Here is a 10,012-nt window from a genome sequence, read left to right as displayed (position 1 = left end):
TGGTCATTCGTTTACAAAAACCTTTCTATAAATGAATCAATGAGTCACTGAATCACTAAATGAATCAATGATTCTATCTATTTCTATCTATAGTTGTGTTCATTAGTTTACAATTTCCTTTCTATGAATGAATCACTGATCTGATCTTTAAATACATCTACTTTTCTCCTGTGAATTTGTCTTGCTAAAATATAAGTATAAACATGCATTTGCACAGGCTGGTCTGTTAAAGACAGGATACTGCACTGGTCAGCTCATATCCAGTTTCTTTCATTGTAAACGTATATGATGGGATCATTTTACCTCTAGGTCACCTTTGGTAATGCAAGCTTCCTCTACACTGAACTGCAGGTCCTCCACTTTTCTGTGGGCACATAAAGACACTTTAATCCCTCAAATGTTTCTTCAGATATTCAGAATATTCCATGTTCTTCAGTAGCAATCAATTACTGTACAAAGTATTTTTAATTCTAAATGTTACCTCTTTTCTTCTTCCAGTTGATTCATCAGCTCCACTTTATCTCTGTCTGCAGTCTCCACGAGTCTCCGCAGCTGGTCCAACTTGGCTTCCATCTCCACAGCATACTTCAAAAAACATGCAAAAACAGAGTCTCGTTTATCATCCAAAAAATTATGACTTTCACATATTGATGTCAATAATGATGAGAGAATAGCTACTGACCTGTTCCTGGCCCTGTCTGAGCAGCGCCAGCTCTTGCTGCACCTCTCCGGCATGACTTGTGGCTCGTGCCACTTCTGTCCTCTCTATGTCCCGCTCGGCCAGGAGCTGCTCGATGTGTTGCTGCTTCTCCTTTAGGGCCTCCTGCAGGGCCGTAGTGCCTGAGATCTTCCGTGCGTACCGAGCCGACGTCTCTGTGAGCTGAAAGATTACTGACAGGTATTATTTAAAATAATTTTTAAAGAAAGGCATAAAATGTAAATGAAAGGTGTGGGACTGTACCAGGCCTGCTCGGCTGGGTTTGCCTCCAACTGAGGAAGTGACAGAGCTGAGGGAGCTGATGGAGGATGCGCTGGGGCTGTTCTTTAGAGTCGACCTGCGCCTGGAGGATTTGGATTTAGCGGGAGTGGTGGACGGGAATCCAATGCGGGTGACTTTGTGAGTAGGAGCGAACAGTCCATACTTTGGTAGGCACTGGAAATATCTATGGGAGTGAAGCATATAAATATACTGCTACTCCTCAAAAGTCTGGAGTTGGTATGACTTTTAAATGTTTTTGAAAAAAGTCTTACCAAGACTTCATTTATTTGATCAAAAATACAATAAAAACATGACTATTGTAAAATATTATTACACTTTAAAATAAGTGTTCTCTATTTTAATATATTATCATATTTACTATGTATATTCATGTGTAACATTATAGATATCAGTTTTGATGTGTCTTTGCTGAATAATAATTTCTTAAAAATATATAAAATAAAATAACAAAATGACTCACCCTTAAACTTTTGAATGACAGCGTATAATCTGTCTGTGGAATAGCTAAGATATTCTTTATCTAAAGCTTACAATAACTTTCCATAAAGACATAACCCGAGGTTAAAGCCACCACAAAAACAAAAAAAAAACACTAACAACCCATTTTATGTCCATAATGTGAAAAAATGTACAAAAAAAATTGATTTTTTTTTCCTTTTTGTTTTTGATTTGGAATTGAACATAAAAAGCAAATTTTACAATATATAGCTGAAAAAAGACCCTAGTAATCTCACACTTCAAAAGAGATATCAAGAATACCTTAAAACTCTGGTTAGATTCACCTAGATACATAAATGTGTTTTAAAACAGATCATCCTTTTCCCACGGATTGATTTTACGTAATTCTGGCAAATTGTGGCCTTACCTTGCACCAGCAACTGCTCCATCATTCTTGCCAAGAGGCTCGTCCAACTCAACGCCGCACCAATCACCTTTTGCAAAGTCAGTTTCGCCCAGGAAACGCACAACACCTGCCTTGGTTCCACCAACCTGCGAAGTGCAAGCAAAAAATTCCCTCAAAGTTTCCACAATATGCCATGAAGACAGACAGGAGACGGGCCTTACCAGAACGCGATCACCCAACTTCAGTTCCCGCTGCAACTTCTTGGCCGAATCTGTTTCAGACATATTGGATGCAGACTCGCTGGTGGCTCTTGTTAGGTTTGTTGAGGTTTTGGTGGTTGCACTAGTGGTTTGAGTGACAGGAACGGGATCTTTGGCAGGGGAGGTGGATGTCTTGTTGGTGGGTGTCTGTGTGCCATTGGCCTCACGCTCTGGCAGGGGAGTGTGAGACAGTTTGGAGGGCCGAGTAAATATACCTCTCAAGTCCTCACACTGGAAGTAGCGCACTCCAGCCACAGAGCCATCGTTTTTCCCTATGGGCTCGTCTAGAACTATTCCCGCCCATTGGCCTGGTGCAAACTGGGTCCCTCCTATGAACTGCACATAACCCGGTTTATTTCCATTGACCCAAACTCGTTCACCAACAGAGAAATCTGACGCAGCATCTTGGGCCGTATTAGAGGTTGGGGATGTTACAGCCTTTGCACCAGCTACAATCAGATAAAAATAAGAGCACGTCAGCACTAAATCAGTGTGTTTCTTATGTGACCAATGGGTGACTCACCTGAGGTGGGCGAGGTTTTGCTTGGCGTCGCAGCTGGTTTACCAATCTTGGTGGGTGGTTTGAGACCACTCGGCTTCCCCGTACTCATTTTCCCTGCTTTATGCACACAAATGTGCTATTCCTGCAGGACCTGGATGAATGACAACACTCCCTGGCCAGATAAGATTCCCTAACAGACGAAAATAGTGAATACAGAATACACATTTAGCCCAGTGCATGTGGTTTTGGAACTCTTTCAAATTCAGGTGTGCCTTATCTCGCAGAATAGAGACCCTAGTTGACATATTACCTCTCTACAAGTAAACATCCATTACTTTAAAAAATAAAATTATACAAAGAATTCTTGTTTACTGGCACCCAATGGAATCAAAAGAAACTTTCTGCAGGGAGATGGACCAAACAGATCTTAATAAATAACAGACATTTAAATAAAAACTTAATTAAAAAATAATAATAATTTATTTTTTATTTATCATAAAATTATGTGTTAAAACCTGTTTTTATACAGTCTATGGTTAAAACCACCTGTGTTAAAATCATGGTTAAAATTCAGGATGTTTTCTATCAAATGAGACCATTTTTATCAGTTTACTCCAGTGTATGTGAGTAGGGTGCTCTTTTAAATCCAGGTATGACAAATTCTGTAAAAAAAAAAAAGTTGAAGTTGAAGTGTTTAAAGAGTTACGAGATGGCATTTATTGTTTGCATTTCTTAAAAATGCCAGTTTTATAAATCGAAGACTTTGCTTCATACCAGAAATAACCTGTTGTGTCTTGTGCTCCGCAATGAGTGAGAACATGATGTGTAGTGTGAGAGCGGCATGGCTTGTTGGACATACCAATACATTTACATTTTTAGCTGACGCGTGGCACTCTAGCATGTGCTTGTAGGGGCCTGTTCTATTGAAGCAAAAGAGTTACGACTATGGCAGCTGAGAACGTTCTTTGTGTTTTTGTTGAAGAATTTTCAGACCCTGAAGAAATTGGTATAAATACGTGTTTAATACTGCAAAATACGCTCAATGTTACAGTCACTGCCCTCGCCATCCAGAATAAAAGAGAACATCCCAATCGAGTGAAGGGATTTGTGGAAACTGTGGTTCCTAATTATTGTGATCCAACATTTGCTTCCCATTTCAGGATGAAAAGACAAAAATTTCAGGTGAAGGATAATCCACTTCTTACCTCCGAGACTGTGTTATGATCTATACATCATTTATTTTATTGTAAGTATTAGGCTTATCATTATTGCTGATCACTGTTGTTGTGCTATGATATTGTAATATTTATCATTATATAATCTGAGTATAGACAAAGTTTATGAAAGTGTCACTCCACAATACAATCGCAAAATATTTAAGTATATATAGTATTTTTATGTTTAATAAATCAGTGTCTAGCAAACCTTCCTAAGGAAAGGATATGGACCAGAAGACATCGCAATGATTAAATTATATTTAGACAGACTTAAAGAAGTTCCAGATCTATATTTGTGCTCTTATTATTTCAGTTATTTCACCTTTCATGTAAATAAAAATGTGCAAACAATATACTTGCTCTTGTGAATTTATTTTGATGTTAATTACATTGTGCGAGATGCCTCTTTAATACCAGTGGTTTATATACATGTTGCTGCTGATTGGGCTGACATTTTTGACACACCCACCAAACAAAGATAAATGTATTTAAAACCCCATTGCACACTTTTTCCAGGAAATGTGTCGTTCAACCCGGAAAGCATAGCAAAATGTTGCACCAGTTTGAGCTTGAACGTGCCACTGGTTTCTTAAGTTCATCATGCATCACAGAAAAATTAATATAAAAAACATTCAATTACAAGGTCAAAAAGGTACAAATGAAACATGCACAAATCAGTTCTTCACAAATATATATATAACACACATTTAGAAAATAGATCTGGTGAATTTTCATTTCATGCCCACTTTAAAAGCAAGTGGGGCCACAACTATTTGTAACTTTAATGTACAAGGCTTCCGGTGTCGACCACTTTCAGTTGTTTAAGGTGTACAAAACAGTCCGTTGTGCTGCTACAAACTGGTATTTGTTATCATTCTAATTATTGTAACTATATACAAACTATACTGTTATGCAAACTGTCTTATTCACCCATGTTGGTATTCCATAGCAGCTAATGAACCAGAAGTCTGGCACATTCACAGGAAATAGCTTACTTCAGCCATAAAACATGAGGTGGGTGTGTTGGTATGGCTTTGACACAGAACATGGTACTAAATCATTATGTTTATGCATGGTAAAACCACTACTGTGAGAGAACTGTTTATACAATGCATGGTGTTACCGTGGAATTTTTGTTAGTGATTGCTGAAGGAAGAATCCATATTTATTATGATGATGATTAACATTCTAAATGACGTCACTATGGTAGTTTGGTGGGAACTGTTGTTACCATGGTAACCAAGGCTATTTGTATCCACTAAAGACAGTTAATCCTGAGTAAAAAATAAATTATACTTGTACTAATCCACACACATGAAACAATCCAAAAAAGTACCATGGTAACGCTACTACATTGGCATTACGTGTCTTCGTGGAAATATACCATGGTAATATAATCAGACACTGCCATTTTACCATGTTTTACCACCAAAGCACTTTTTGTTACACCAGTTATAACACAATTGTTTATTTTATCTATTAACAAATAATCAGACGTTATTCGTTTCATTTTAAGAAAGAGTAAATAAAGTTACCTGTACTTTTGGTTCTGGTTATTATCTAAATATTAAAAATAAGAAGAATTTAATCAACGTTACCGGTCCCTTAACGTCACTAAATATTATTATTGTTTATTTTTAGAGAGCTAAGGATAACTAGCCAAACGATTCGTTTTAAAACAAATATCACACCTATCCACGAATTTCACATTGTATTTCTTAAAATAAATAACTTAATGTCAGTTTTCAGTCAGTAATTCAGTGTGTTTGTGTTTCTACGTGGCTGCGACTTCACGTCACAACAAATTGTCTGCTAGCCGACATTAGCCAAAGGAGCTAAATCCTCTCAGTGCAACACAAATTAGCTCAGTGAAGTGGGCTTTCGAGAGAACAAAGTGATGATATTCTCTTACCTGAACTGTTTCAATGTGGAGCATTCCTCCGTGGTAAAGGCAAATGAGAGATTTCGTGTTTGTCTGGATGATCTCACACGAGTGATGATGATGATGATGGGTGAGGCAGTTCAACACAAAGCTGCACCCTAACACATTAATTACAGTGACTTTTGTCATCACAGCTGAATAATGTAAATTAGCAAGTGCAACAACAATTTAAATGGGGTGGCGTCATAGAAAGTGGGGGAAACAAGAGGATTTATTAAATGATGCATGGGACTTTTGTTGCCGAAAATGTAGGCAATTGCAATGTCTCGATAGGGAGAAGCAGAAAATTAGTTGACCTGTGAAAAAAATGCGTCATTTTGAGACCAAATTATTTAGTATATATTTTTTTCATCAATAGTAATGTTAACACAGACATATCTTTAATTATTGTGAATTGATGAAGGTGTTAGTGGTCTGTGACGGCATCTAGTGGTCAAATCTATTCATAAATAATAATAATAATATAAAAAGTATATATAATATATATGCAGTATATCACAGATATATGACAGAGGAGACCATATTAATTGCAACGATTCAATTTTGTCACATGCATATTCTCAAATATCCTTATCTAACATCCGGAGAACTTCGAAATTGTTCTTCAGACATGATTCTATTGTGTGCAATATCTGTATGACTGTGTGCATATGAATCACCAGAGGGCGCATGCACTGGACATGAGGACTGCTATATTTGATTCATTATTCGATTCATTATAATATTACTTATATATCTGTAATATGATATGGTAATCTCTGCACCCAAACGTCTGAATGCAGCGCTCGTCTTGCGTGCTAATCACAACGTGTACGTCTGCAGACTGGAAGACGGGGGCGTAACTTGAAGTGGCCGTAACTTGAAGTAGGAGGCGTAACTTGAAGTTGTCCAAATCACACAGAACCACGCGAGATCTTAAGACGATAAATTGTTGGCAATATGGCGGCTTTAATTAGGGCACAGAGTAGTAGAATATTGATTACGTTTTAAGGGAGGAAGGGGTTTTAGGCAGGATTTGATGCATGATGTGTGTGTAGATATTAATGTTAGGGGACAATTTGAGAGATGTGTACGTTTTAGTAGGAAAACTTATCATCTGATCTACACTCCGTAACAGAAGAGGGCGGTAATGCACCAATAAGATATCCCATTCATACATGGATACCAACCGCCGTTAATCTGGAAAGAAGACGAATATGACAGCTTGCTGTGAGAGACAACGGTGAGAATATTTTTTTTCCCGAAATAATTATTAAAATTGAAGTGTGTAAGTCATTTTCATACAGTGGTATTGTTTTTGGAGTTAATTATTTATTAAAACTAAGGCGTAAAGTAAGCAACATATAAGCAAAAGGTCTAAAGACGCTATCCCCAGGTTTCACAGGCTTAATCTAAACGCTGTCTTTGACCTACATAATATAGCATTTTTGTGATTTTGCTGTAAACATGTTTTATAATGCATAACTAACAGGGGAGCTCCATTAAGTACACGAATCAATAGTGGATTTACATAAACCATATATACTTCTTGAAGACTATTACTAAATGTCTATTTATCATCTGACTGGATAATGTTTGATAAATATTGTAGATGAGCACATCTAACAGACATGAAACAGGTGTCTGAGTGATGTGATGTGATATTGTGTAGAATTCACTTTTGTCAACACTGCTATAGATGGGTGTAAGTCATGTAAACAAACAAATCTACATAAAGTAACTAAACATAAGTTATGTATTTTATTTGTCCATTTGCAATATTGATAATTTAAGGAACATTTGTGTTGGATAAAAAGTGAGTTACATCAGTTATTAACTCAACATGTAAATGCAGTATATCACAGATATATGACAGAGGAGACTGACTCTTGTTTGGATGTTACAGGGACAGATGAGACACACGTGTGTTTATCTGCTGCAGAGACACTGATGAAGGAATGCTGCCATCAAAAAGGATTTGTGTAAGTACACTACAAAAATAAATGAAACATTTTAAATCTTAAGTTGTATTTTATTTTAATTATTGTAATTTTAAACAACTATTACACCTCTTTTCTTATTCTTGATTTCTGTGCATTTGCTGCAGATCTTTTGTTGTGGAGCAGGACCTGCTAGAAAAGGTGAAAAAAAGGGAAAACCTGAAACAAAAGAATAAAGTAATGACTTTTTGTATTGTGTATGTGTATTTTTGTAGGACATAAAAAGGTCTGTAGACTGGTGTGTGCACTGAGCATGGAGAAGACCACAGCATCATCCTGGAAATGATCGAGAGTCACAGATGACACGCTCCCTCACTCCACCTGCCCTTTACTGTCTCATCAGGACCAGATGCTGCTAGGGGTTCTCCGATCACGATTGGCCGATCGTTATGCACATCTCGTCAGTAAAGCCAGTTCTCTAATCAGCGAACCGGCTTTACTGACGAGATGCGCATTAACGATCGGCCGATCGTGATCGGAGCACCCCTAGATGCTGCTGTGGTGTCTTCATCCTCAGTGACCCCAGAGCAGTGAGAGCATCTAGAGAAAGACCACAAGACACTGAGGATGTGATTTTGGTAAAGTTTGTTCGGCTGGATACTGTTTAAACAATGAAGGCTGACTTTCAGAAGCTTCAAAAGCATCATCAAAAAATGTGATGGAGCTTTTATCTGAAGTGATTGACAGTGCTCTTATTACAGGGGCCTACAATCCCCTGATCAACCTGGAGAAAAGAGCCGTGCTCAAGGACATACTTGTGTTCCTGTGGCTCAAGTGGTAGAGCATTGCGTTAGCAGTGCAAGGTTGTGGGTTCGAATACCAGGGAACACATGTTAGGTAAAAACTGTTAGTCTGAATGCACTGTAAGTCACTTTGGATAAATGAATAATTAATTTATAAATTTGAACTACTTCAGTGGTTTAGCCCACTACAAAAGTAATAAATCAATGCATGTACTTGTAAACTCTGTGTAAATTTTTTTCAGGTAGTCGTGCTCATGGGGTGCAGGCACACGAAAGTTTGGAACAGACACAGCAGTCAGATTGTCCTGCACGTTTTCCCCTGCTCTAGCTTCAAGGTTGTGTGGATCAGAGAGCCATCATCAAGGTCTTCCTCATCCTGTTGCTCAACGACATTCCCATTGAGAAGAGTGAGATTGTGAAGTGCAGCAGCAGAACTGTATCAGCTGTGTTCAGATGGCAGGACGATGTTGGGTTCACCATCTGTAAATACATGTTTTTTAGAACAATAAGTTTGAATGAAGCTTTGTATCATGTGTTGTTGACTTGTACATGTATGCATTTATTGTGATGCTAACTTTTATATATTGTTTTAATCATTTAGACATGTTTTTTGTTCTCAGTAAATAAAATATAAATATTTTATCCATTCATGTATTAATTGCTTGACTGAAAATGGATGTATTCACATCGACTGCATTTGTTTAACTTGTATATAGTCATGTATAGCTATGTCACAAAAAATAAATTTAGCTTCTTTTACTAAAATGTAATTTTAAGAAAATAAATTATATAATTATTGGTTGGCATTTATCATTATTATTGCATGGTAAGTGTTGGGGTGGGCAAAAGATGCAATTCATTATGGGGTAATGTTAATTTGCGAGTAGTAATACTTACATTTTTAGAATAGAGTAGAAAATCAATTATTGCAGAGTCGCTGTGAGGAGTTAGTGCACCTGACCCTCTTTTTTATTATTATCGCCAAATTATTTCATAAAAGATCATGGTAAGACGGTTGTATCTAACAATAAACAATCATAATGCCATAAAACAGTAAATAAAAAAAAATCATGTGTTCGTCATAGTATGAGATACTATACAAGAAAAACATTTTTAACAAAATAATTGAAAAAAATATTCAAGAGATAACGATTTTGGGTTTTCAAATAATAAAAAAATGCTTTAAGGAAAAGACTTGTGGAGTTAAAAAAATATTAAAATTAAAATCAACAGGCTATACTACAATCACAAAATAAAAAGGCAGCCGTTTCTGCAACAAGACCACAACATGGACAATGTTCTTCATTATCAAGATACTTACAAATACATTAATTAAACCTGTCACTTATATCTTTTAAGTTTTGTGCTTGTTTTAACTTTGTAGGCCACATGATCAACATAGCGGATGACGATATACAATTTGCATTCATACTTCATACATAAGCATTTAGGCTGTAGAGTATGTACTCTTTTAGCGCTCGTTCAATTAGTACTTATTGAAATTAAGTGCCTAATTAAAGGGTAT

At 36.8% G+C, this 10,012-nt stretch overlaps 1 protein-coding gene and 1 long non-coding RNA gene across 2 annotated transcripts in view; one reads left to right on the top strand and one right to left on the bottom strand.

Moving 5' to 3' along the window:
* LOC132127854 (CAP-Gly domain-containing linker protein 1-like) overlaps window positions 1–5,884 on the bottom strand; it is a 26,748-nt gene extending 20,864 nt beyond the window's left edge. The window contains exons 1-8 of the mRNA XM_059540035.1: window positions 5,736–5,884; window positions 2,628–2,796; window positions 2,066–2,553; window positions 1,866–1,990; window positions 962–1,163; window positions 683–880; window positions 482–585; window positions 304–364 (exon numbers count right to left, since the gene is read on the bottom strand). Of these exons, the coding sequence (XP_059396018.1) occupies window positions 304–364; window positions 482–585; window positions 683–880; window positions 962–1,163; window positions 1,866–1,990; window positions 2,066–2,553; window positions 2,628–2,715 (1,266 nt within the window). The 5' untranslated portion in view covers window positions 2,716–2,796; window positions 5,736–5,884. The remainder of the gene's footprint in view (window positions 1–303; window positions 365–481; window positions 586–682; window positions 881–961; window positions 1,164–1,865; window positions 1,991–2,065; window positions 2,554–2,627; window positions 2,797–5,735) is intronic.
* A 1,223-nt stretch (window positions 5,885–7,107) lies between these two features.
* Window positions 7,108–8,740, top strand: LOC132127718 (uncharacterized). Its single transcript, XR_009427583.1, has 3 exons — window positions 7,108–7,730; window positions 7,971–8,105; window positions 8,311–8,740. It is a non-coding gene; the product is annotated as an uncharacterized LOC132127718 (long non-coding RNA).
* Window positions 8,741–10,012: the final 1,272 nt, after the last annotated feature.

This window comes from Carassius carassius, chromosome 45 (assembly GCF_963082965.1).
Source record: "Carassius carassius chromosome 45, fCarCar2.1, whole genome shotgun sequence".
NCBI classification, from domain to species: domain Eukaryota; kingdom Metazoa; phylum Chordata; class Actinopteri; order Cypriniformes; family Cyprinidae; genus Carassius; species Carassius carassius.
This window is presented reverse-complemented; position numbering and strand designations above follow the sequence as displayed.